The following is a 25,379-nucleotide window of genomic DNA, read 5'->3' as shown; positions in this document are numbered from 1 at the left end:
ATAATATAAATATTCTTTCTAAGAAACAGTTTTTTACAACTCATTAGCAAATAATTTTTAATATATATAAAATAGAAAATATCATTTTATTATCAAAGTATTATAAAAATAAAATTAATAAGTAAAAAGATTATAAAAACTTTTTTAAATGATAGACATAATTTGATAACATATATATCAAATTAAGTAGTTATTAAAATTATAATGGACTTCATATCTTTATCAATTCTTGATACAATTTAAGAAGACTCTGAAGATTATTTATACTAATAGTCCTTAATAGAACTAAAATCTGTGCTATCTAATATTAAAACATCACTATATAAAGCAAAATAATAATCAAGATTTTGGTCCCAGGAAGAACATGATATTCTAATTTAAATATTAATATAGAATGAAAATTTTAATCTACTGACTACGAAATCCAAAATTTAAATAAGATCCCACTTATAAAAATTTAAGAATAAAATTTAGATTGCCTATTGCACAAGGAAAGATTTATAAGAATTATTGACACTATCAAATTGTTCTGAATAAATGAAAAGCTTTAACAAACTATTTGATTCTTAGCATGAGTAGTGTTATGAAGACTATTTGTATCTCAAGAATATTTCATGTATAAATTACCAGATATAGGGCTAATATATTTCTGTTCTTTTTGAGCTTATTAAGATATAAGAATCACCTTAAAACTGGCCTTGTATATTTAATATATTCATGGAGCATGAGTATTAATAGTCTGTGACTAATATTCTACACATTACTCATTTTGTGTTACAGAATTTTAGGTAAGAATTAGATTCTCAGTGATTTATATGAAATCATTCTTTGATCTTATTCAGTAAAGTTTAAATGAGCTAGTCAAGGTTAACTCTTTCTTACTGCATAGAGTCTCTTTCTCTTATAGTAACTTTTTTATCTTCTAAGGTGTCAAAATCAATAGTAGCTACATAGCTAACACCTATTTCGTCAAATCTAGCATATTTCTTACCTATAGCAACAGCTGAATCATCTTATTTACACATGATTCCTGCTTTCCTACATTCTCTAACTAATTTTTAGGCAATTGGATTAATTCTATCATCGTTTTATAAAGTTGTTATCCCAAGCTTGATTGGGGAAATAGCAATTGGGAATTTGAACGAAGTGCGTTATTCATCTCTCTAATAAAAAGTATGCTCTAAAATACAATGTAAGACACGGCCTATACCAATTGATGGTTCAATAACAATAGGAATAACATTTTCACCGTATTTCATGCATTTTCCAACAGTAAATTCGCACATCTCAGGTGTAATTTCACAGCCCTAAACGATCGTTTTTTAATTATTCTCAAGCTCAGTTTTTATCTGTAAAATAACATTCATATCAGATTCCTCGAGATATTTTTTGATTCCCTGTGCGTTTTATTTATGTGCTTTAGCTATAAATTTCATAACTGCCTTACATTTAGCTTACTCAACTTCCACAGGGGTGTCATACTAGATAAAAGCACTTAAATCTTATCCAGATGCCTTAGAATGAACTTCTAAATCAAAGGCGGAGCGATCAGCGACACCAACTATTTCAGTCCAACCAGAATTAAGCAAGCAATCGCAATCCCAGCAATCTTTAGCATAATGAGCTAGCTATTTAGGCATATGTTGTCTAAATCTCAATTTCTGAGAATCAAGTCCCAGCCTTGTCAAAAACATGTAAATTCTAGCTATATAATAAGCTAAAGATTCATGGGCAAGGACTTTTTGTGTTACAGCTTCTTTAATGGTCAAAACCACTGGCTGAGTGCCAGCTAACTAAGCATCTGAGGTGAAGAAGTTACAGCTAACATCCTCAATTTCCTTATAATGAGGATGACCTGCCTCTCTGTTCTAAATGAAATATTCGATTTCAGCTTATTCGAATTCTCTGACGCGCAGAAGTCCACCGCGGGGCGCAATTTCGTTCCTGAACGCAGACCCGATTTGAGCGATTCCAAATGGAAGAGAACGCGACTGCTCCAGGCCTCTCTTAAAGTTCATGAAAATACCCTGGGCGGTTTCTGGGCGTAGATACGCTGGTGCGCGGCCGTCGGGGCCTATTGACGTTGCAAACATCAAATTGAACGGGAAAGGCTCAGAAAGGGGATTTCCGCGCTCCGAAACAATGTTGTACTTAGCGATCAATGCGGCGGTGTCCTGAATATTCAGCCCGTCCGCTGAATTGATGTCAATTTGAATTTTATTTTTAGCCTCCTCATTCTTTTCTGCCTCAGCCAACTTTTCCAAAAACTGCTCGATAATTTTATCAGCACGGAAGCACTCGCCAGTCTTACTGTCTTTGACCATCAAATCTGCGAATTTTGCGATGTGTCCGGACGCCTTAAGTACCACCTCAGGCACCAAATTCGTGCACTGAATCTCAAAAAGGTCATCCTCAACAACGAACATATTGCGCCAGAGGTCAATAATATTGTGACGCAGCTGGCAGCCTACAGGACCGAGGTCGAAGAGGCCGGCTACGCCGCCGTAAATCTCGAAAGAGGGCGCTACGATAAATCTGCGGACCAGGGTGTTTTACATTAATGAGTGGAGCGAAAGGAGAAGTGAGGAATGGAAATGAACAGCTTATTATATGATATAAATAAATTTTATTTAAAAGTTAAAATGCTTTTATAAGTATACGATGACGAAAATGCTGATTTTATTCAGAATTTCCTTAGCTTTCTGTCATACCATGATATATAGGCCGAGTTGTATGATTCCTTGGATCCTAAACCATTAGTTATTACACTTTCCTTTAAAGGTTTTAAGTCACTTAAGAATAAGTTAAAAGCTTCTGTAAAATAAAACAGTTCCTCAACAAAAATATAATTTATAACTATATTGAACATATTTGAAGTCGGCTCTCTAGATATTCTGACAGTTGATTAAGAATAGTAAGAAATTATGTTCATGGAAGCTATTCCTATGCTTTAAAATATTGCTTCATAAGATGAATGGAATCTCTCCTTGACGGCCGCAATAACTAGCAAATTGGTATCCGAGGAAATATTATACAAAATAAAAGTTGATTATGAAAATGACGATGAATGAATAAATATAATATCACCATATTTCCTACCAGATATCTTTTATCTCAAATTTTCCATGGAGTTATTATCTTTACAAAAGATTACATCCATTGAATTTACGGTTTACATCAGACGAATCGAAAATACTGAAATTTATATCAAGCTAATTGACAAATAGTTTTTCTCGAGTATCTAAAGAAATAGATGAATGAATTGCAAGTTAATTTAAGCATAATGCAATTGCATAATCATCACTTCCACCAGTTTAAACAAGTTAAATTTTGATTTTAAAAAGTAAGAAATCATCATCTTATTATTTTGGAACAGCAAGTTCTAAACTGTTAAATACCATTGAAACAAACTCAGATGAGATTTCTTTTGAATCTATCTCAGCTTAAACATCAGATGGTGAAAGAAAAACTGAAAGAGAAACAAAAACTTCTGAGTCTGCAACTTTAGCATAAGCTGACCCACATGAAGTATCATCAGAAGGTGCATAGAAAGAAACTTCAGGGGCTTCATAGCTATACTTCATAGGAAACGCATATTAAATACCTTCCATTTAAGGAATGCAATGAAGATAATAAAAATTATATATGTTTATTTCAAATAAATACATCTTAACTAATATATAATAAAATATGGTTTAATATAATTTATTAATTTTATTTATAATGACTGACTTCAAATTAACCTTATAACCACATCACTATACAGCACAGGCTAAAGTTAATTCAATTCCTCTTGATAAAGTGTATGAAATATTGCCTATCGCCCAAATGCATCACTCTTAAGCAGTAATTTTTTTCACACACAACAACACATTTTTCAAACTTACTGCAGCTGGTTTTATAACTCTTCTAGGCTCTGATACTATAAAATCTGTTAGAGAAAATTTTATTTTTGTTCGATAATTATTAAGAAAAATAGATGATAGTTACCAAATAACTTCATTTTCAGTCTTTTAGTCCTTAATAACTGGCGATTATGGCAAAAATGTTGACTTGAATAAATTTTGTGAGATCACAGGTGCTGATTTTGATATTGAGGCAAGATTTGGTGCAAAATATACTAAAATTTAAGATGGTAAACGCTTTATTATTACTGTGTAGCCCAATGGTAGTTTTGTGATTTTAGGATGTAGAAGTACAGAAGAAGCGGAGTAAGGGTTAATCGATCTATAAAAGCTAGGGATAGAGAGATGTTTTTATGGTACCACAATTCAGGAGATTGATAGCGATAAACTATAATGATTATATTACGTTCACTCACATGCTGTTAATGAATTTATCAATGAATTCATGTACTAGTTCCTCTGGATCTTCACCACTACCTTAAGTAGTATCAATTTTCATTGTATCGATAATTTTAATTCCACCAGCAGCTGAGAATACTTATTCGGCTTTTTCAGCCGCAGCATTATAAGTTTTGAAGCTTTTGCTACCTAAACCATAGACAGCAAATTTTTATCCTTTTACTGCTTCTTAAAACTCTTTCTGGTGTGCGAAAAATTCGTTATTCACAATAGCTACATTCGGATGATCGCCTACACAATAGCTAGAGGTAAAATACATAAACGTCTGCTTAAACATATCAGGTGTTGCTTGATCTGCCTATGCTATTGTAGATTAGATACCTTTCTTTTCTAAAATATGAAAAGCTAAATTTGCTACTGAACAAGTTGTGGCGGATTCACTGGCAAAAATTATTGAAATCGACATTTTAAATAAAGATCAGATAAATTTTGTTGATTTAATATTATTATAGAATCAATCATTAAAAATATTGAAAGTATACAAATTGTATACTAAATAAATAAACTTTTATTAATTAACAATAATATTACTTCCTAAAACTCGTAAAAATATCTACAATATCGAATATAAATTGGTTTAGAATTAGATGTTAATAAATGAATAACTAATTTTTGACACCTTATTTTCCATATAAGACTGATATCTACATATAAATATATTGTAATCTCAGTGCTACGAGTTATTTTCTCATTTAATTTGTCTCTTCCTTAAACTAAATTTAATCAAATTATTTTATATTTACAATATATTAATCATATTATTTATTTAATCGTATATAAATTTATATTATCATATAATAATAGTATAATAAGATACATAAAATGAATTTAATAGTTGATAAAATCGACGAAAACTCACGCCAAGTATTAGTTTAAACACGCACATACGCAGATAGAACTCAAGATCATTTTATCTAATCAATTATCACCGAAGAGAAGCAGTTTTTGCTTAAAAATGTTAATAAAGTTATCAATAAGCAAACCCACATTGAATCGTATTCTGTCCAGTATGCTTTAGCATGCGACCACGAAGTTTCTGGCGCTTTTTACGTTTGTAAAGTGTGCAAAAATTTAACAAGTTGCAGGCGATGCCACAACGAAACTTATGACCACAAATTCGAATACTTTCAAATAGCTTGCAAATTCTGTGCAAAAACATAGCAAATGGGTAAAATTTGTATTAATTGTGACCAGGTTTTAGCTTCACAAATTTGCTAATTTTGCCCTTTATTAACTTCTATAGAACCTGTAATTAAGCCACTTTTTCACTGTATATCTTGCAATACTTGCCGAATAGGAAAGAAAAATGATTTTCAGCATTGTAATAATTGCGATAAATGCATCAAAAAATCCAATTTTGCAACTCACAACTGCGTCAAAATCTCAGGAAACTGTCCGATTTGCCTGGACGAGATGAGCTAGAACTGCCAGATTCTGCACTGTGGGCATCAAATTCACGTTTTCTGCTTCAAAAATTACGGAAAATTAACATGTCCGATTTGCCTGAAAATAGGAATTTGTGGCGAAAGGAGAGAAAAGTGGAAATTGAAATAGATTCGTAAAAGATAGTTTTTTATGTTCAAAATGCAAAATTGTAAGGCCCTGTGCAGAGAGTGCGAACGTGAGTTTTACGGCGTTTTCAGCTCAAACTGCGGTGTGTGGTGCGCAAATTGCCAGTGTTTTAACTGCCAGGTTGTTGGAGACGCCAAGGACGGGGAAGCTATAGAAGGAGGTGATTTCAGGTCAGTCAGTTTGGATAGTGTTAATACATTTATTGATCGAAATTTCACTCCAAAAGAGAGCTACAAAATGATTGAAATGAACAATTTTCGAAACGAGGCTGAGCTGCTCGAAATGGCGTAGTTTCTTAACGAATATATGATTATTTTGATGAACTAGGGCAAAGCAATTAAGTGAGGATGTAGATAGTTTAGATATGCTAACAGTAGATATTGACATGAAATGCACTTAAAATAATTTAAGGATAACGTATAAAGGCTGTTATATGAATACCAGAAATAGTTGCATAACTATATCATATAATTGAGAAAGTATTACATGGATATAATATACTTATATATACATATTATAAAATATTAAAAATAAATGCCTAAAAAAGTGCTTGATATGAAAATTACTAATAGGAGTGTATAATACGGAAATTGGCCTTCTAAAGGAGCATACAATGGTCATAAACATTTCATTTGTCGATAATTTGATCATAATTAAGAAAATATAGATGAAATAGACCGAATACATTCTCTTTAATATTATCCTGGATTAGTGAAAAGTATTGGGATCCAAATTATTGATTCTAGGATGTATTAAATCATTTAGTATATTAAAGGCTCCAAAATAGATAAAGAAACAAATGTTGATCAGTTGTATATATTTCTCTCATAAATAATAAAATTCTTAGAAAGTAACAATATATAAATACATAATATAACATAAAATTCAGTACTTAAGTGTAATAATTAATTCTATCTCATTGACTACGGATTACATCATAAATTAGCCCAATAGTTGTCAACAACATAGTAGTTAGCAAAAATTTTACTTTTTTGTAAGCCTTCGATTGGGATTATTCCGATCAAAAGTGGTCATTAACGAATTATTTTAAAAAGAAAGTTACAATAATGTAAAGAAGACTGTGTAGAGCATATTATTCTAAAATCATAGTTTGAAAGTGTAATTATGTGAGTTTTTAAATATTCACTACGCCCATTACAAAAAGTCCCATTCTCCATCTGCTGGATCCCACTCAAACGACAAAATATGATCCCATTCTCCGTCTCTAAGTATATTTTAGAAGCATAAAATTTAATCAATAATACTACTATGTTCACTAAGCGATAAAATTTGTATTACTAATATATCAAAATCAAGATTCAAGATTTCATTTTTACTAAAAACTAATAATAACTTGATGTAATTCTTATTATATGAATAATCATCAAACTGTTGCACGAATTTCTCTATCACACTATCCGAATCAGGTAAATATTCCAAACAGCGTTCTAGTAAAATGTAAGAATCAGTTAGATCACATAAGGAGAGGAATAAAGATCCTAGGTTTGAGGATGGAATAAATTCAATATTGCCTACAATCAAATTTTTAACAGTAGATGTAAAATTTTAAGAAGCATCTTGTCTTCCTTAAAAGAAGCGCATCCTTAAATCAGTAGGGCTATCTATAAAAAATTGATATACCTAGCCATAGATAGCTAAAAAACTTATATAAATACCATTCTATTAAACATACTTAAGCTGTTTCGATAGGTTCATTAATAATCTGAAAAACGTACTTAACAGGTTCTCCTTGTCAGTCTCAGGATCAAAGAGTTAAATTATCTAGCAGGGAAGAAAATTTTATTATATAAAAGGAATAAAGTGGATTGATGATTCAGGAAAATATGTAGAGGTGTTAGCAATAATTGAAATGAATAATTTCTTATCGTATTGAGTGAACTAAAAGAAAAACCGAATACAATTAAATGTAATTTTCATAATTATAGTAATATCAGCTTGGTAAGATTACGTAATTTCTCGGAGATTGTAGAGTATTTTAGTGATTTAGTTTGAGTATTGGCTTTATTCAATTGAAAATTTAGTAAGCTTAAGAATTTATTAATTTTAAGTAGTGCTTTTTAATTTATGCACAACTTTATTCATGAATCGGCATAATGCCAGTTATTGATAAAATGTCATTTTGTGAAAATTATATTGATATAAATTAATGCTATTATTGGATAGTTCATATAATAAATTAAACAAATTATATGATCTTATATATAAATTTTTACGCAACATCACCTTCTAAATATATATAAGATTGATAACCTACATACCGCTTCAATTTAGAATGAAATCCTTAGAATTTTTGTCAAACTATCCAGACTACAAACAACATACATTTCTTACAGGATCTATGACACCTCTTCGGTCTAGACCAACAACCGGATAAAGACCATTGTCTAGACCAAAATCAGTCAAGCGGTTAGTATCAGCATTTGATAATCCTCATAAAGATGTTTAAAAGAATCACTGTCTTAGACTAGCAACAAGAACCACATTATAAGATTTTGATTAAGGCAAGCTAGAACAATTTATGGCATAAAGAGAATGTCTACGAGAGGAGAGACCACGACCTCAACCTTAGAAAGTTCTTGATACACTTTAGTTTTAAAAACCATCAATACCAGACTCCCGCTTTTAAGTAGGTTAGTAAATAGTTAAAACATAGAAATAGAATACAGTTCAGAACATCACAGATCCGGTAACTAGAAACGGGCAATAAAACTCTGATTTTCCTAACGCATTGTCTTTTAAAATGAACGAATATGAAGCGGATATTGCAGTAAAAATGAGAGATATGTATATGCTATGTTAAGGTCATTCATTTGATTATATTAAGCAGACATAAAAACAAGGACTTCATCTCAATGACATGTATAAAAAACCAGAATATTAAGTTTTCCCAGGTTCTAAGTCCCCAGTTCAGATAAAATCCAATCTGTACGAGATGTAACGAAAGAAACCCTATTAGAGAAAACATGGTCCTTATAAGCTCATAGAATGAACTCACTCGGTCAGATACTAGTTTATTATCTATAACTCCTCTTGGGTGACGTTCAGTTTTGGAACATAAAAATCCTTTACTAAGTGAACTATTTCTAGTTTCTTACCCTTTTCCTTACGTAAACCATTAATTTTTAACTCTGCATCCCTCAGATTCAACTACTTTATTGTCCATGTTAGTTTCTGGGTTAATATTTATAATTTTTCTTCAGACTCTTAAAACTGCTTTATGAGGGTATTGATTTATCTGGATTACATTTCATATTTTTTAATGATCTGCTAATTTGATGTTTAAAGAGCTAAAATTTTATTGTCTTTGTCTTTAATTTCTTTAGTCTTTAATGCTAAAAGTGCTTTCATTTACTTGATTCCAGTAGAATCCAGCGTTTACTAAATACTTTAATACTTAATTGGTATAGATGATTCTGGAAAAATTTTAAATTCTGAAATAGTGATTTCATTTTTTAATTTTTGACTTGGTTAAAACATTAATCTGTATTATTAATATTATATAAATTATATTTATTATTTAGTATATACAAGTTATTATTACAATTATAAATTTCTTGTATATAATCATTTATATCTATATTTTCTCACTTTAAATTAATTGAATAGACTATATATGGTCAATAATTCTAGTACAATAATATTACTATTATTATATGTATAAATATAACTTCTTCCCAACCCCTAAAATTCATGCAGAAATCCGAAGTCTCTCCCTGCAACACTGCGACCCTAGGAAACCTTAATTCATCAATTAGAACTCCATCTACACGTATTTCTCGTATGCCAGAAACGGAAAAACTACTTTAACGCGAAATAACTGAACGTGTAAAAGTTGAAGATAAGCTAGGAATGGTGTTCGAAGAGTTAAAATCTTTAAAATCAAACGCAAATTATTAAGAGCTTACAATTGAACAAATGAAAACGTAATCTGAGTAACTAAAAAGGAACTATGAAGTCGAGATTGAAATTCTTAGAACGGCATCGCACGAGAAAGATGATATAATTTAGGAAATTGAAGATGAAAATAACGAGATATTGAATAACTTAGAGACGCTGGAAAAAGCACAAATGGAAGCTGAAACCAATTTAGAAATTCTGGAAAAGGAGATATCGTAACTTGAAAATACCCACGAACTACTTAATGCTGAGCAAAAAGAAAAATAAATAATGATAGAAAAGCTAAATTTAGATTTATAGTAATAACAGAAGAATACAGAGAAAATTCTGCATGAGAAATAGAAATTGGAGGATTTAATTGAGGACAAAAAATCCAAGTTCGGTGAAAGCGAAACCGACCTATCAACAAAATTGCAAGATTTAAAGAAAAAGAGTAGACTGAGTAAGATGTTCGGTGTGTGCCTGCTTGCGATCTTTGGGGCTAGCTTAGCAGTGCAAATATAATGAGGGGATTTATGCATACTCTGATCAGAAAATTTATCTTACATTTGACTTATCTTTTTATGAATACCAATTTTTCATATTAAAAATGTATATTTTATTTAATAAGTTAACTGTTAATTATTTCACCTATTAATGTCTTCTACCTATCCGACGAACGAACTCACAGCAGAGGATATTACACTAGGATCAAAGTCACCATTACGAACAATAGCATCCTTAGCATCTCGTTAACTCATTTCATATCTAATTTCAGCTTTATATCTCTTCGTAATTCCCATTTTGGTAACACGCACGTAACCTAACGCAGAAGCGTAGCTGGCTGCTGTAGCGATTGCAGGTCCATTTGAGTATTTGGCATTCATGTTCGGCTGGTTCTTTGCAGTAGGTGGTTCCGCCTGCATCGGAAACTGCATTGGAAAAGGCGAAATTGAACACGCAGAGGCCCTCGTTATGCAAATGCTCCTATTAGGAACCATATGCGGTGTTTTAATCGCCGTTTGCCTCGTCCCTTGCCTACGTCAAATTTTAGGTATTCTCGTCGACGAGCACAATGGCGTAGAGGTCATAGGCCTAGCTTACGATTTTATTTTGCCTCAGTTGGCAGGTTCCATTCTCATCATCTGGTACAACGTTTTGCTAGCGATTTTCATGGGAACCGGCCAAATGTCCTTTTATCTCTACATGCAAATCGGGCAGCAGGTGCTCAATTTGGCCATCATGTGCCCCTGCTTCCTGTTTTTAACGGATATGGGAATTTTCGGTCCCGGCCTCGCGAACATCATCAGCTACGTCCCCAGCTTGCTTATATCACTCATTTTGATATAGAAAACGTGTGTGGTCAAAATTCGCCCTAGGCTGATTTTGAAGAAGTGGAAAATCGAATTGTTGAAGAATTGTTGCAAAATCGGCATCATAGACTTAATTTCCAGCGCTTCGGGCATGATCGTTTTGGGCACGGTGCAGGTGCTGATCACGAAAATCGCGAATCGCTATGCCGACGAAACGCCGGATATCGACCAGAAGAAAGCCGTCTACGAGCAGGTTCTAGCGGCCTGGGGAACGCTTAGTACGGTATACAACGTCACCGCCGGCGTATGCTACAACTCGACTGGGAGCTACCTGACTGCTGCCGCGTACGCGCGCGGGGCGGGCCGCAAGACGCGATTCGTGCAGCTCTCCATCGTCATCGTCTTCTACGTCTGCCTGCTCAATTTCACGTTTCTGTGCGCAGTCGCCGCGTTTGCAAACTATCTGGCGCTGGTGTTCTCCTCAAACGAGCTTTACGTCAAAACGGCGTCGGACATCATCAGGATTTTCTGCGCATCCGGCATCATACTGCCGTTGCAGTATCTGAGCACCACCTACTGCCAGGCCGCAGATTTGTTCTGGCAGGGATTCGTTGTGGCCATTGTGACGCAAATACTGCTTATTCCGGTGTTGTTCGTAATTCTGTGCTACTCTAGCGACGGTCTGAGTCCAAAGGCTAATTTTTACGTCAGTATGTCTAGTTTCAACATAAATGACGTCATAAGTGGCATTATTTCAGTCGGAATTATCTATTACTATTTAAAGAAGTATTGTAGGCAGAATAGTATTAAGCTGACCTGGAAAATCGCTTTTGGTAAAACTGACACGGTGGACGATTAGCCCTTAGAAAACACTGAATCGGAATATAATCTTTCCGAGATCTAACTTGTGATGTGATTAGTGTTTTTCTCACTCTTTGGTATTCAGTTCTTGGATCATCTTCATCATATCATCAACCGTAATTTCTCCTTCTTAAACTCTCTGAACGATCCACTTCATCCATTAGTCTCTGAACTCTATATATTTAGCACCCAATCTCTGTAAAATATATTACAACATCTCATCTGCCTTAATTTCTACTTACTCTTCTGTTTCTAAGTCTTTAACTTATAAAACCTCTCTTTCCATTTCTTCACCGCCTTAGAAAATACAAAATTTGCAGCCTGCTTCCACCGCCTCATCTATATCCTTCTTCATTTACTTAAGAGACCCAGCATCCTTCAGACATAATCCGCATTTTACATTATTTTACTGCAACATTCCTGCTAACCTGACTCTTTCCTTTAAGCTAGAACCTGGGGCTGCGGCTATGAAAACGTGGAGAAGCTATTTCTGAGAGGATTTTTGCTCTAATAATGCAAAAATACGCTCAATTCCTACACTTCCACCCACTGCTGGTATATTGTTTTATAGCAACTTATCATACCTACCGCCACCTGCAATTGAAGAGTTTGTCTTGGTCATTTTTGCCTCGAATATCATACCAGTGTAATAATCCAAACCTCTAGCAAGTGAAAAATCAATAACTATCGATTTCAATGCTTATGCGTTAAATAACTTGAGATAATTTAGTACCTCAGCTAAATCCTCCAAATAAGGTTTAATAACCGTAAATAGCTCCTGGTTTTATTCTAGTTCTTTGACTTTATCTTAAAACTCTTATCCAGAGGACTTAAAACCGAGCATTTTCATCACATTCACACCAATTTCGCGGTCTACACCTTTACCGACAATCTTCTCGATAACTTCTTCCTGACTTATTTTGTCTAATTGATCTACGCAACCGCATACAGCTCTTAGTTTGTCATTTTATACCCCACAGAGGCCCATAACGGCATCTAAGATTCTTCTATCACTAACTATAACTGTGAAATCTCCTAATTTCAGTCCACTAAGAATTTCACTGATAACACACAATATTTCGGCATCAGGAACATTACTAGCATAATTTCCAGCAATATCAAAATCACATTGATAGAATTCGCGGAAACGGCCTTTTTCCATAACGGGCTTATCACGTCTGAAGACTCTACCTATTTGATAACGTTTTATTTAGCTAATTCCGTTCGTGGCACAAAACCGCGAAAATGGCACTGTCAAGTCGTAGCGTAAAGCGCAGATTTCTTCTCCAAAATTCTCCAAGTTAAAAATCAGTTTCTGGTCCTCACCGTATTTTCCCATCAATACTGCTCTTGTTTCAAACGTCGGAGTCTCGATTTAAAGTGCTCCGTGTTTCTCGAAAATTTCAGTAATAAGGTTTAATGCAAGCTTTCTAGAGTGCATTTAGTTAGGCAAAAGATCACGAGTGCCAGGAGGTGGGATTGGTACTCTATGTGACTGATTTGATGGTAAAATTGTATTTTTAAGAATGAGGGAAATAACTGAAAGACGTGGAAAGTTGTTTGTGGGAGAAGAAGTAGAAAGTTGATTCAAAAATAGCATTACTCCCTCTCCAATTTGTAATTTACCCTTCTTAAGAGCACTTTGTGCACTTAAAAGGAGATGAATTGAAGTTTATAATTCAGATTAAAGTTATGAATAAAGCAGTGTTGGAAGGTCTTCAAGTAATGGTGAAGTTTAAACTGGAGTCATGAGTTAGGTTGGTTTCCAATTTCCATCTATGTGACTGAATTGTTTCAAATTGAATTCTCTATATACTGAATCTTAATAAGCGTTTAACAATGATGAATATAAGGATTCAAAAAATTAATACTATATCTAGTTCTCCATACCATCTTGATAAACACCACATTTCAGTTCCTCTCTTGCCTTTTATCTCAAGATTATGTCATTTTCTTTTAATTTAACTATGTTTAAAAACTGATTATTCTAGTCTCCTTTTTTCAAATCATGTTTCTTTGATCCATTGGCATAAATTCTAACTTCTTCACTAAGATTCTTCGCTACCTGATTGAAATTTCTTACAGTAAATGCTTTTTCTTGCATAAAAGCTCCAGATTTAATACATACTAGCTCTGAAAATACAGAATATGCAAATGTTAAAACTGATGTAGAGATAGAAACTAAATACGAAACTGAAGAAGCTGAGAAATTAGTATAATGGATAGGAGTAGAAATAAGGCTTTTATTATCATGAAAACCAGCAATTAATTGTTAAAGTTATTCAATAGGAACAGAATTATCAGTATTTAAAAGCTATAATATGAATGCTAAAAGATTTGAATCCCTTTCTGTTTTGCAATCTGAAACTATATATTCTATAGATGTTTTAGTAGTAAAACGAGCAGATACAGATGAATCTAATATTGCTATTCCCTTACTGTGAAGAAGTTCATAAATTTTTTCTGGAGTTAATGCAGAAGCACCTATCTCCACTATAGACATATTAAAGAAGTGGAAATAGATAGAACTAAATAATTATATATAATTATACTTTAGAATAAGTAAAAATAAATGATAATATATAATATCATAAAAAGTTATTTCAATTATACTGAATATTTATGTCGGATTTGATAGCTAGATTTCTGTTGGAGATGTCAGAATCACTTTAGAAAATCTTTAGGATAACCTATTGTAATAAATATAAGGCAGATATTATAGTTATTAGTTCAAGAGATTATACGGATATATTAAAAAACTTATAGATAACATATATTTGACTAATAAATATATAAAAATAACAGATATAAATTTTTATAGTAGTATATTTACGTGTTCCTATGTAACTGAATGGTTTAATTATCTTCAATAAACATATAAATGTTTGATTTATCGCAAGGTATTAATCTTAAATAATTTAGAATAGGATCTCCATTAAATTAAATATAAATCTTAACGTAATAAGATTTAAACTTAGAGATTATTTCTTTTATATATGTGTAAATTACTAATATCCCTGAATAATTTTTTTCAAAATAACTGAAAACTTTTCATATTTTTAACTCAAACATAAGATTCTTTTGATGGTATCAATGTGTAACTTTAAGGAAATATAATAACTGAATTTACTATTCGGAATGTATACTACTATTATATTGAAGATAATGATATTTTATAAACATATTTTAAAAAGTGTACTCGTTTAATAAAACTAGATGCAAAAGTAATCGTATTCTATAAAATTTATCAAAGATATTCATATCAGATATTCCATTATGTATACACTATCCTAATTTATCTTGCTACACAATCAATTTATAAAATCTATACCCAATGCTTAAATTAAAAACTATTACATTCAGTTTTTATACAATTTGAAAATTACTTTACCAAAAAATATTAAGTCATATTATTTGTTGATAAATTTTTCAATATTAAATAGTACTATGATCATCATATCTCATATCCAGAGTATTATGAGGGATCAGTCAATGAAATTGTTGGATCTAATTTTTAGTAGTTTATTTCGTTTACATTATTTATTGCTACAATAGAAAATATCAGTCTTTAATTCAGTACAAATATGATTTTGGATATCTTTAAAAATCAAAAATTCGCAATTTAATACCATTTTAGCATCCAATTATAAATTTAAGGAAGAGATCTATCAAAAATAGATTTGACCTGCATAAACAATTTCAATTTGAAAGTTTAAAAATATTACATAATTATAAAACATATCTTTTACTAATAACTTTATGCCAAACATATGTATAAATTATATTCTACTATGATTATCCTTATTCTTTTGATAAATTTTATAAATTTTTATTCTTTGCAGATTTATCAAAATCATTAAACACTGCAATTGAAAGCTTAGTTAACTAATTAAGTTAAAATTAGCAATATATAGTTTGATATATTAAAACGTATAATAGTCAGAAGAAATCTTCTACATCACCTTGCTGTTCCTAAACATTTTAATACAAATGACTATAATCCATCTCCTTTTTTTGTTTTAATTTTTCTGCCATTTCAGCTTTTTATTTATTCCGCTCTGCCCTTTTGACAGCTTTTTCAGCATTCTTAATTCCTGCTTCGTAATTTATCTTCTCTGAATAAAAATCATAGTCTCGATCCTCTATTATCTATCTTTTAAAATCTTTCAACATTTCTCGATTTTTACTATCAACATATGTTCTTTTTACTAGTTAATCATTCTTGTATCCAACTGTTCCCACATCCATATCACCACTTTTAAGCAAATTATCAGCAGGGGTATAGATAATACAAACTCGACTTTATTTACATCCTTCTATTGAATTCGATTTTGTTAATTCAGCAGCTTCTTCAATAAGGCTTTCGGGTAGTGTGTCGAATGTGAACTCTCCTAAAGTTCTACAGTATACATGAGCTGAAGAAAATTTATCGACATGAAACCAAATATCTCCTGGAAATGCATATTTTATTAGGTTCTCATTTTCAAATTTGTCGAAGCCTATGTATATTTCAATCTAAGTGGAAGGGGAAGTAAAACGGTATGGCATTTTCAATGTGATTAAGATATGTAATTTATAATATAATAATATACTATATTATATTTTTTAGTGATAACATATATAAAGTTGTCACTAGAATATTTGAATATTATATTAAACCAGTTTGAAATGAGGGCAATTTTTTTGATAATTATTAAAACTGATTACATATAATATTATATATTAATGTCTTTTCAAATAATGATTACACTCTAATTCGGTTAATATGGTAATCAAATTATGCCAGAGATTCTTAAAAGATGCCATAACTTTAATCTTCATTCTGAAACAAATTTTAGTACTCTTTTCCGCGAATCTCCAAAAGCATAAACTCTAGTTCCACGTTCACTTTTAATAGATATGGAGCCCAAAGTTATACATTCAGCATGTCTTAATAACTAAAAACTTCCTTTCACTTATCTACCTTAATAAGCTATTTTCAATTAATCCGGGTCGGGAAATAATTGGGCACATGGCTTCGCATTTCACGGACCAAAAATAGCTACAATTTTCACTGAAAAACTCAGAAAGGAGTTGGAGCATGCAGATACATCTGTTACATTCTTTTCAGCATCTTCTCTGGCTGGAGGCACTGGATCAGGCCTCGGCTCATTTCTTCTTAACCAAATTGCATAAGAACACCCAAAAAACGATATTTTTTCACATGCTATTCTACCATTTCGAGTTGGAGAAGTCAATACTCAAAATTTTAATGCATTATTGAGCTTGAGCACTATTTAAGAAGTTTCACACAGTGTTTTATTACTAGGAAATGATGAAGCGGCAGAGGCAATCAGGAAAGAAAAAGGTGTGAAAACTCGGCCAAATTTTGATGTTTTAAACGAAGTAATCTCACATAATATTGGGGGTATTTTGGCAGGTGTTGAAAAAGAAATTTTTAGTTGTTCAAAATCTCCTTTTATGAATATTTTATGTGCAAAAACAACACCTACAGTTCCTATTCAGGCGACAGAAAGAAAAATTTTTAATATAGCAAAATACATTAGGCAAATGTGCATTAGTGGTGCAAGCTGTGACAGTTAAATGGAGTGGAAAGTGTAAAATGAAATTAAGAATTATGGAAGCTTAGTAGTAATGCGTGGAAAAGGATGTTATGAATATATCAATGGTGATTTTGGGGCTATTTTAAAAAATGAAGTAAGTAGTTACTCAGAATCATATAAGATGCTTAGATCAACTTGCTAAGGATAAATGAAGGGGTTTTAGTACTCCTGGTTAGGTGGGCCAATGGGTAGCGCTCTGCTTAATTGTGGAATTTTCAACGATTAAATTACTGAGATCTGTGATGATGTGGTGCGCAAATTATCAGTTGGTGCATATATGCATTTGTATGAGAAATTTGGGGTTGGAAAGGAAGTGTTGTAATAGTGTGTTTAGCAAATGCGACAGGTTGTTTATGATTACTCTGGGTGATAACTAATTGGATTGAATTTAGAATATTTTTTTACTAAGATAATGTGATAGTTTTATTAGTTAATAAATTTACTCCAAATGGGACTTGAACCCACAACCTCTCGCTTAGGAGGCGAGCGCTCTATCCATTGAGCTATTGGAGCATATTTATTTATTTTTAAGATCATAAAACACTAACTTCTTTAGTGCATATATAATTATAATACGAGCATTCGGATAAGACTGTGACCGGTGGAGCGGGGGGCAGAGGTGCAGATGACGTCAGAGGTCAGATTTTTGACGGTGCGTGTGCCGGCCTGGTACGCAGCTAGGAGGTCTGTGAGGTGCACCTCAGCCATTCGAAGCGAGATGTAAGTTGAAAAATTCGCCTTTTGGCGGGATTGAACCGTCGACCTTGCGGTTAACAGCCGCACGCTCTACCTGCTGAGCTAAAAAGGCATACCTTAGTAACTGTAATAAGATACATAGTATTAGACTATCAAGATAGGCCGCGAGTGTAGAGCTTTCGTGCTAAAATTCGAAACTATAGCGTGCAAGAGAGGATCTTATAGCGTATTAAATATAACCTGAATGCGTATCTCCGAACTATAACAATATTAACACTTTAAATCATAGTATCTAATATTACCGAACTTTCGCTTATTGTGACTCCGTTAAACTATTATTACTGTAATATATTATACAAACAGATCAGTTTATGACGATACTTCACAATGTGCATTATGTTACCTTCAAACAACTATGCCATGTAACAGCAATACTTTGTAACCATAAGAAGTTACGTTTTATGAATAAGTAAGTATATAATAAATATAAAATTTATATTTGCAAATATTTTAAAATACTGTAGTAAATATTTAAATGTTAATTATAGATATATACAAGTTGAAAATTAGATATAATTATCTCTGAATCGGAGTATTCATTAATTAAATCTACAATGAGGAAATAGAAAATCGGCGATAAATTTTAACAGGCTAAACTTTGCATGAAATTGGTATCAAAACTCTGATTACTTTAAACTAAATATAAACAGAATATGATTGGTCATATTCGCGGGGATAAATCTAACAAAAAGCCGTCAAAGCTACTATATGGATTAGTTAAATTTGTCCATTTCATTTTGTAGTACATAAATGATATTGAAACAAGTTATCACATATTAGTGTGACAGATTTGCTGGGAAATCACTTGCTATAGTAAATAGATGACATATATATTTATGGGCTGATTAATTCTATGTCAAAACTGTTGTTTTTAATAATGGTAGATACAATAAGAAATAAATGTTACTAAGCGAATTCATATGACTATGCAGTCTCCAAAGATAAAATATGTGAAATTTTGAAGTTTAAAATAATTTGGATAAAGTAGATTTTCACCAGCACACGATAATTCTTATTTTTTAGTAATAGGAAGACTTTGTCCTCTTAAAATTTTGGATTATATATCTTTTAATTGATGAATACAGTGAATTTTGATAGATATACATTATTAAGTCGGAATTTGTACGAAATGATTCTGATTAAGAGATCTTTATAGGTTAAATTATGTATAATCAAGTGTAAAACTTCTACCCAGCACCAGTAAATTAATTTTATCTGTTTGTGCTATCATTATTTAATCAATGATCAGGAGGATGAGGGCATCCCCTGCACTCCGATCCTGGAGCAGCTTCCTACAAAGGATATGGTACGGGCTCAGGTGTATATAAGGTTACTGGACGCGCCGTTGTGACCCTACACCTGTGCAATCTCCATGTTATCTGCACGTTGGTAGGGCTATCGGTGTAAATATGCAGCCTTGCCATTGAATATATGCATGCATCTGGAGATCGCAAGTGTGCTGGCCGTGGTATACCCAGGTTGGCTGCTTGTGTGCGTATAACAATCTGAAGTGGTCAGTGGGGAGCGATAAAATTATTCTGATTAACATGATATCCCTCACGACGGCCCGGCTCTTCTCCGTGCAAACGAACACCCCAGCGACGCTAGAGAGCCCATACATGCCGTATTCCACCTCTATAGGGCGGCATCCTATGGATGCTGTGCTATGCCTGTTCACCGAGGCGGCAATCGTGCATAATATATGTTCGACTGCAATCCTCGCTCCACAATAGCTTTGTACTCCACACTGGTACATACCTATATGGATGTCTACTGAGTGGCTATTCATACACACCGAGCAGCGGTAGGTCTGGAACTTAGTGTATCACATGTACACGGCGATGATGAAGCAGGCATCGTCCATGATGCAGCCCGCACTAGGCCAAGTATGGAACGCGCATACGGTGCCAGGAGTGTTTGTGACAAAATTGTTCACATACTTGATGCACTGTACGGTGTCATCGGATGGCAGCTCGAGCATCAGGAAATAGCGTGGCACTATTCGTTGGAGGCACTTATATGTGTCTACGGGTATGCATTTAATACGGTTATTTGATCCTCTTGGACAGAACCTAGCTTTCACCCTCTATATGGGCGTATAATTGGTAGATGCCTTTAGCGTAGATCGCTGCATCGTCGACACATGACACCGGTGTCATTGGCACATTCACAAATTATGGTGCTAGAGTCGTAGCTAATATCAGAAAAAGGACTTTAGCATTATTTCGGGTCTGTAAGGGAGCACTGATAGCGATTACGCACGCCAGCGCAAGAAATTTGAGGAGTGGTAGAAACTAAAAAGCGTTATTTTCCAATTATTTTTTGAACTTATAAGACTGCTAAGTTGTCCCCAGGTAAGTTATACTCATATGATAATGTTGATATCATATTGATTATAGAACATTAGAGCAATTAAATATGTTATTAATAACCACTTTTATAGTATTGAAATGTTATAAATAAGTTATAGCAAAGTGAAGCATAAAATATTGAGTATCTTCGTAAAACCAAGGTATTATATACATTAATTTACTGAATTTGAATAATGTTAGTGGTCAAATTTTGCTAATATAAATCTATGATACCCATATTACAAACTATATGTATTAAATAAAAATAACAGATTGTAGCTAATCTTAAATGTTAAGTTCCCGTGTCTAGTAACCTAGTATCTATCTTGTGTAGGATCGTAATGTACCATAAGTAGAATCTAGATATCATCGGTAATTTCATAGAAGGTGAGGATGGTGATGCAGAGACACCGAAGATCAATACAAGACTAGGTAAACTAGGGGGCGTGAGTACGATGTGATTGCCAGCAGGTCATCTGGGAATAAGTTGGATTTGTAACATTGAAATGGATGGATCATCGTATATTTCGGCGCCGTGGGTTGATCAGAAACTATTAATACCTCCATAGTAACGGAATGCTTGTTGCACTACAGTTTACCGTGCAAATGGACTTAGTAGGTGGGAAGGTTCCCTCCGTATACATGATTAATATATAATTTTAAAAATCAGCATTCCCAATGCAGAGGTACTTCAATAGACGGCCGAAGAACATATTTAGGCCCTTCGAGACATCTGGTAATGCGTGCATTAAAGCACAAGAGCTTCGATACTTTCTGTGCGAAACAGAGTGTGCATAATGACCATGAATATCGTAATTATCATCACGCTGCTCGGCAAGAACAACGATAGGCTTCTCGATAAGTGGGATTTGAACCTCTGCTTTCCCATAGGAAGGAATTACAATCAGGAGAATTCCTAACCCTGGTTTTCTTTGATGAATACACGGACAACTCTGGAATGGTACATTCTAGTGAGTTCATCAAAAAATGACTAATCTCGATACAAGCTTCCAAAGGAAGAATCTGCCCTTCTCCTCATGTAGTTTATATACTACTAAGATCAGCATATCAGCTGTTTATGTTTTGTGAGCCTTGTTACCGAATTCATTAAAGAGTGAGTGATAAATCCAAAATGCAATTTACGCAGGCTCTTTAGGCGAAATTCTGACATAAGAGGATCCCGATGGCTGTCCTTACCGCTTAAAAGACCTAGGTTCTTAGGTTCTAGCATATTTCCCTCTCAGAGTAATAATTACTATCCCTAATGCTCTGCTTTCGGATCGTAGTTGCTGGTCTTAGCTAAATCCTGCCGTGGTATGGCCATAACTAGGCCCTATTGAATGCCGGATCTCATTGCTAGCAGTCATTTAGCTTTAGTTTAAGGTACCAACTACACTGAGTTACCATCGTCTTCATCTATTTAAATATCTCATCCCATATATCCTGGTTCTAGTGCCCGAGGTAGAGCAGCACGTGGTCATAGTCTTGTCCAGGAATGACCCACCGCATATCCACCAGAAGGGGGCCAATTGTCAGCTATGAGTCTCATTTATCCCACCTAGAAGCCAACCCATAATGCACATGCTGACTGCTGTGCCAGCGAGATAAGTGGTGGGAGGTCTTGATGATGGCTGCCGAACGCGGAATATTTTAGAATATGATGGATTAAAATGTTATCCACGTGGTGTCCGGTACAGTGCATAGAAAGACTAGGTCACGCCAACGTAACACTTGGTGTAGTGCGATCTTTCTCATCTGACACTACTGTAAAATCAAATGCTGCGAAAAGGTTGGTCACCAGCCTACCATACTAGGATCGATGTATGGACTCCAGGACGGAGCTCACTACTACTACTACTACTAGCATATGAATTATTTACCTCATTCTGCGGGAATTATCATTCAAATCTTAAATTTACACTCAGATATATTTACTTAAATCCATATATAAACATATAATCAGTTATTTCAAATTAAAGTTGCTAAATTGAGATAGATATGCATTTATTTATCATTGAAAAACGTATAAAAAATAATTCGCCTTTTGGCGGGATTGAACCGTCGACCTTGCGGTTAACAGCCGCACGCTCTACCTGCTGAGCTAAAAAGGCATATATGGAGATAAATAAATCTAATTTTAATTATCCTAACTAATCAAATTATCTAAATATAAGTCTTATTTATCAATAGTACCTTAACAGTAAGTAATAATATGAGTTCAGAAGCATCATATACTTAGTACAACTAAAATATTCTAACTTTTTGCTAATATCCGTTAAAATATAATAGCCACGAAATAAGATCACTCAACATAATCTAATATATCTATTAACTCATCCTTTCTAAGCTCAACCTCCTGCACTCCTTGCCTCATCCTGTCAAGTCTCTGGAGATCCTTACAGAATAATTAAAATCATAATATAAATTATATGTTATACATACTAATTAATTTTATCTTTTTAAATGTTCGAAACTCATAATATGGATGCTGATCTAGCATTATCTAAAATGGAAATATCCGGAGTTTAGACAAATAATTAATATGACTTGAATTCAGCTTTACCATTGCCACCACCAAAGAAATTTTTGAAGTAATAAAATTATTGTATTGCGACGTCTACAAGATAGAAAGCTATTTATTTCTAGAATAACAAAGTTCAAATTTCTAATACAGATTAAGTTTTAACATAATTTTAATCACCAGAAATACTAAAACCATACTAAAAATCTCCTGAGACTACTTAGTTATTTTTAAATTTAGCTGAAACACACCCTTCAATTTAGCTTTAAACATAAGCTTTTTCTGTTTTAAGTTTAAACCCACTTAAAACTGAAACAGGACTTTCATTTGATTTGAATGGTAATATGACTATTTCAGATGTGAATAATGAATTTTAAATAACTAGAGCAGTTATGCAGCTTTTAGCTATTTTATTCGGAACCTAGTTTCATTCATAAATACCTATGTATTAACTAACATTTGAAGAAGAAAATGAATAGGTAGAGAAAGATTCGAGATATTTTACATTGAAAAAATTTTTTGAAGAATATTTATTGTAGTCTATTAGTAGATGTACAGATTTGACATAAAAGGTCCTTTTATTATTAGCCATAGGTAAGTTTTCAGAAGCTGCCAAAATTTTAGAAAATCATAAACAAAATAGATTAGCTTTAGTAGTGTGTGCGGGTAAAGTTTCAAATTGGAAATCTGTTTTTGATTCATTGAATGAAGTATAAATCTGCGATTCGGAAAGAATCCTTAGAGTTTTAAGCGGTGATCTTACTGCAATGTTTGGTTTTTATAGAAATTATTTAGAAATATTCAGTAGCTGTTTGTGGAAATTTGATTCTATATCAGAAGCTTGGAAAGAGTTTGATAGATTAAGAATAATGATTGTCGGTATGAAATATGAAGATAATATCATTTTCAACTTGATTTAATTATATGGAGATATTAATTGTAGAAAAACACCAGAAAATTTGATCAAGGCTACAATCAGTTGCACAACAGATAAATTCACACCCAATTTATGTAAATTCATTGTATTCCATTATTTAACTGTTTAGATAGAGAATTCTTCATTATTTAATTTCAATGGAGCATTGGATTCATATAAGAATCTTATTAGATAAGTTAAAGACTAATTATCGTCAAATGTGTCATTAGAACTATATGCATTAGAAAAAGATATATTATCTCTTTAATTCTTGAGGTATTTTAATTCATTTACAGCATAAAATAGTAGAAACTCTGCTATTAGAATTCTTGGCGGTGGCATGTCTGGTACTGAAGAAGACAGAGCAAATTCTTGGCTTAGTGGAAAGGATCTCCAGAGACTTGACAGGATGAGGCAAGGAGTGCAGGAGGTTGAGCTTAGAAAGGATGAGTTAATAGATATATTAGATTATGTTGAGTGATCTTATTTCGTGGCTATTATATTTTAACGGATATTAGCAAAAAGTTAGAATATTTTAGTTGTACTAAGTATATGATGCTTCTGAACTCATATTATTACTTACTGTTAAGGTACTATTGATAAATAAGACTTATATTTAGATAATTTGATTAGTTAGGATAATTAAAATTAGATTTATTTATCTCCATATATGCCTTTTTAGCTCAGCAGGTAGAGCGTGCGGCTGTTAACCGCAAGGTCGACGGTTCAATCCCGCCAAAAGGCGAATTATTTTTTATACGTTTTTCAATGATAAATAAATGCATATCTATCTCAATTTAGCAACTTTAATTTGAAATAACTGATTATATGTTTATATATGGATTTAAGTAAATATATCTGAGTGTAAATTTAAGATTTGAATGATAATTCCCGCAGAATGAGGTAAATAATTCATATGCTAGTAGTAGTAGTAGTAGTAGTAGTGAGCTCCGTCCTGGAGTCCATACATCGATCCTAGTATGGTAGGCTGGTGACCAACCTTTTCGCAGCATTTGATTTTACAGTAGTGTCAGATGAGAAAGATCGCACTACACCAAGTGTTACGTTGGCGTGACCTAGTCTTTCTATGCACTGTACCGGACACCACGTGGATAACATTTTAATCCATCATATTCTAAAATATTCCGCGTTCGGCAGCCATCATCAAGACCTCCCACCACTTATCTCGCTGGCACAGCAGTCAGCATGTGCATTATGGGTTGGC

The 25,379-nt window shown here is 33.0% G+C and overlaps 18 protein-coding genes and 4 non-coding genes across 22 annotated transcripts; 12 read left to right on the top strand and 10 right to left on the bottom strand. All coding sequences in view use genetic code 6, as the record gives it.

The window, feature by feature from the left end:
* Nucleotides 1-204: 204 nt before the first annotated feature.
* SS50377_27482 (uncharacterized protein) lies at nt 205-810 on the top strand (the record flags this gene model as incomplete). The annotated part of the gene is made up of 1 exon (XM_067911268.1): nt 205-810. One exon carries the CDS (start codon nt 205-207, stop codon nt 808-810), a length of 606 nt encoding a protein of 201 aa, XP_067761955.1.
* An 11-nt stretch (nt 811-821) lies between these two features.
* On the bottom strand, nt 822-2,558 carry SS50377_27481 (Glycyl-tRNA synthetase; the record flags this gene model as incomplete). The annotated part of the gene is made up of 1 exon (XM_067911267.1): nt 822-2,558. The coding sequence occupies one exon, from the start codon at nt 2,556-2,558 to the stop codon at nt 822-824; it is 1,737 nt and encodes a 578-aa protein (XP_067761954.1).
* Nucleotides 2,559-2,642: 84 nt separating this feature from the next.
* Nucleotides 2,643-3,071, top strand: SS50377_27480 (uncharacterized protein; the record flags this gene model as incomplete). The annotated part of the gene is made up of 1 exon (XM_067911266.1): nt 2,643-3,071. One exon carries the CDS (start codon nt 2,643-2,645, stop codon nt 3,069-3,071), a length of 429 nt encoding a protein of 142 aa, XP_067761953.1.
* Nucleotides 3,072-3,083: 12 nt separating this feature from the next.
* Nucleotides 3,084-3,668, bottom strand: SS50377_27479 (uncharacterized protein; the record flags this gene model as incomplete). Its single annotated transcript, XM_067911265.1, has 1 exon — nt 3,084-3,668. One exon carries the CDS (start codon nt 3,666-3,668, stop codon nt 3,084-3,086), a length of 585 nt encoding a protein of 194 aa, XP_067761952.1.
* Nucleotides 3,669-3,723: 55 nt separating this feature from the next.
* Nucleotides 3,724-4,302, top strand: SS50377_27478 (TATA-binding protein (TBP); the record flags this gene model as incomplete). Its single annotated transcript, XM_067911264.1, has 1 exon — nt 3,724-4,302. The coding sequence occupies one exon, from the start codon at nt 3,724-3,726 to the stop codon at nt 4,300-4,302; it is 579 nt and encodes a 192-aa protein (XP_067761951.1).
* Nucleotides 4,303-4,317: 15 nt separating this feature from the next.
* Nucleotides 4,318-4,770, bottom strand: SS50377_27477 (Flavodoxin; the record flags this gene model as incomplete). The annotated part of the gene is made up of 1 exon (XM_067911263.1): nt 4,318-4,770. One exon carries the CDS (start codon nt 4,768-4,770, stop codon nt 4,318-4,320), a length of 453 nt encoding a protein of 150 aa, XP_067761950.1.
* Nucleotides 4,771-5,186: 416 nt separating this feature from the next.
* SS50377_27476 (CHY zinc finger domain-containing protein) lies at nt 5,187-6,281 on the top strand (the record flags this gene model as incomplete). Its single annotated transcript, XM_067911262.1, has 1 exon — nt 5,187-6,281. The coding sequence occupies one exon, from the start codon at nt 5,187-5,189 to the stop codon at nt 6,279-6,281; it is 1,095 nt and encodes a 364-aa protein (XP_067761949.1).
* A 45-nt stretch (nt 6,282-6,326) lies between these two features.
* SS50377_27475 (uncharacterized protein) lies at nt 6,327-7,067 on the top strand (the record flags this gene model as incomplete). Its single annotated transcript, XM_067911261.1, has 1 exon — nt 6,327-7,067. The coding sequence occupies one exon, from the start codon at nt 6,327-6,329 to the stop codon at nt 7,065-7,067; it is 741 nt and encodes a 246-aa protein (XP_067761948.1).
* Nucleotides 7,068-7,079: 12 nt separating this feature from the next.
* SS50377_27474 (uncharacterized protein) lies at nt 7,080-8,075 on the bottom strand (the record flags this gene model as incomplete). Its single annotated transcript, XM_067911260.1, has 1 exon — nt 7,080-8,075. The coding sequence occupies one exon, from the start codon at nt 8,073-8,075 to the stop codon at nt 7,080-7,082; it is 996 nt and encodes a 331-aa protein (XP_067761947.1).
* A 154-nt stretch (nt 8,076-8,229) lies between these two features.
* SS50377_27473 (uncharacterized protein) lies at nt 8,230-8,946 on the top strand (the record flags this gene model as incomplete). Its single annotated transcript, XM_067911259.1, has 1 exon — nt 8,230-8,946. One exon carries the CDS (start codon nt 8,230-8,232, stop codon nt 8,944-8,946), a length of 717 nt encoding a protein of 238 aa, XP_067761946.1.
* A 2-nt stretch (nt 8,947-8,948) lies between these two features.
* SS50377_27472 (uncharacterized protein) lies at nt 8,949-9,434 on the bottom strand (the record flags this gene model as incomplete). Its single annotated transcript, XM_067911258.1, has 1 exon — nt 8,949-9,434. One exon carries the CDS (start codon nt 9,432-9,434, stop codon nt 8,949-8,951), a length of 486 nt encoding a protein of 161 aa, XP_067761945.1.
* A 213-nt stretch (nt 9,435-9,647) lies between these two features.
* Nucleotides 9,648-10,361, top strand: SS50377_27471 (uncharacterized protein; the record flags this gene model as incomplete). The annotated part of the gene is made up of 1 exon (XM_067911257.1): nt 9,648-10,361. The coding sequence occupies one exon, from the start codon at nt 9,648-9,650 to the stop codon at nt 10,359-10,361; it is 714 nt and encodes a 237-aa protein (XP_067761944.1).
* Nucleotides 10,362-10,490: 129 nt separating this feature from the next.
* Nucleotides 10,491-12,062, top strand: SS50377_27470 (Na+ driven multidrug efflux pump; the record flags this gene model as incomplete). The annotated part of the gene is made up of 1 exon (XM_067911256.1): nt 10,491-12,062. One exon carries the CDS (start codon nt 10,491-10,493, stop codon nt 12,060-12,062), a length of 1,572 nt encoding a protein of 523 aa, XP_067761943.1.
* Nucleotides 12,063-12,074: 12 nt separating this feature from the next.
* Nucleotides 12,075-14,510, bottom strand: SS50377_27469 (Histidyl-tRNA synthetase; the record flags this gene model as incomplete). The annotated part of the gene is made up of 1 exon (XM_067911255.1): nt 12,075-14,510. The coding sequence occupies one exon, from the start codon at nt 14,508-14,510 to the stop codon at nt 12,075-12,077; it is 2,436 nt and encodes an 811-aa protein (XP_067761942.1).
* A 1,436-nt stretch (nt 14,511-15,946) lies between these two features.
* Nucleotides 15,947-16,555, bottom strand: SS50377_27468 (uncharacterized protein; the record flags this gene model as incomplete). Its single annotated transcript, XM_067911254.1, has 1 exon — nt 15,947-16,555. The coding sequence occupies one exon, from the start codon at nt 16,553-16,555 to the stop codon at nt 15,947-15,949; it is 609 nt and encodes a 202-aa protein (XP_067761941.1).
* Nucleotides 16,556-16,747: 192 nt separating this feature from the next.
* Nucleotides 16,748-17,980, top strand: SS50377_27467 (Delta tubulin; the record flags this gene model as incomplete). Its single annotated transcript, XM_067911253.1, has 1 exon — nt 16,748-17,980. The coding sequence occupies one exon, from the start codon at nt 16,748-16,750 to the stop codon at nt 17,978-17,980; it is 1,233 nt and encodes a 410-aa protein (XP_067761940.1).
* A 70-nt stretch (nt 17,981-18,050) lies between these two features.
* Nucleotides 18,051-18,123, bottom strand: SS50377_t20116. Its single transcript has one exon. It is a non-coding gene; the product is annotated as a tRNA-Arg (tRNA).
* A 222-nt stretch (nt 18,124-18,345) lies between these two features.
* Nucleotides 18,346-18,418, bottom strand: SS50377_t20115. The gene has a single exon. It is a non-coding gene; the product is annotated as a tRNA-Asn (tRNA).
* A 2,805-nt stretch (nt 18,419-21,223) lies between these two features.
* SS50377_27466 (uncharacterized protein) lies at nt 21,224-21,835 on the top strand (the record flags this gene model as incomplete). Its single annotated transcript, XM_067911252.1, has 1 exon — nt 21,224-21,835. One exon carries the CDS (start codon nt 21,224-21,226, stop codon nt 21,833-21,835), a length of 612 nt encoding a protein of 203 aa, XP_067761939.1.
* Nucleotides 21,836-22,755: 920 nt separating this feature from the next.
* SS50377_t20114 lies at nt 22,756-22,828 on the bottom strand. Its single transcript has one exon. It is a non-coding gene; the product is annotated as a tRNA-Asn (tRNA).
* Nucleotides 22,829-23,180: 352 nt separating this feature from the next.
* On the top strand, nt 23,181-24,635 carry SS50377_27465 (uncharacterized protein; the record flags this gene model as incomplete). Its single annotated transcript, XM_067911251.1, has 1 exon — nt 23,181-24,635. The coding sequence occupies one exon, from the start codon at nt 23,181-23,183 to the stop codon at nt 24,633-24,635; it is 1,455 nt and encodes a 484-aa protein (XP_067761938.1).
* Nucleotides 24,636-24,826: 191 nt separating this feature from the next.
* On the top strand, nt 24,827-24,899 carry SS50377_t20119. The gene has a single exon. It is a non-coding gene; the product is annotated as a tRNA-Asn (tRNA).
* Nucleotides 24,900-25,379: the final 480 nt, after the last annotated feature.

The sequence above is a fragment of the Spironucleus salmonicida genome, chromosome 7 (genome assembly GCF_000497125.1).
Source record: "Spironucleus salmonicida strain ATCC 50377 chromosome 7, whole genome shotgun sequence".
Taxonomy (NCBI): domain Eukaryota; phylum Fornicata; order Diplomonadida; family Hexamitidae; genus Spironucleus; species Spironucleus salmonicida.
This window is presented reverse-complemented; position numbering and strand designations above follow the sequence as displayed.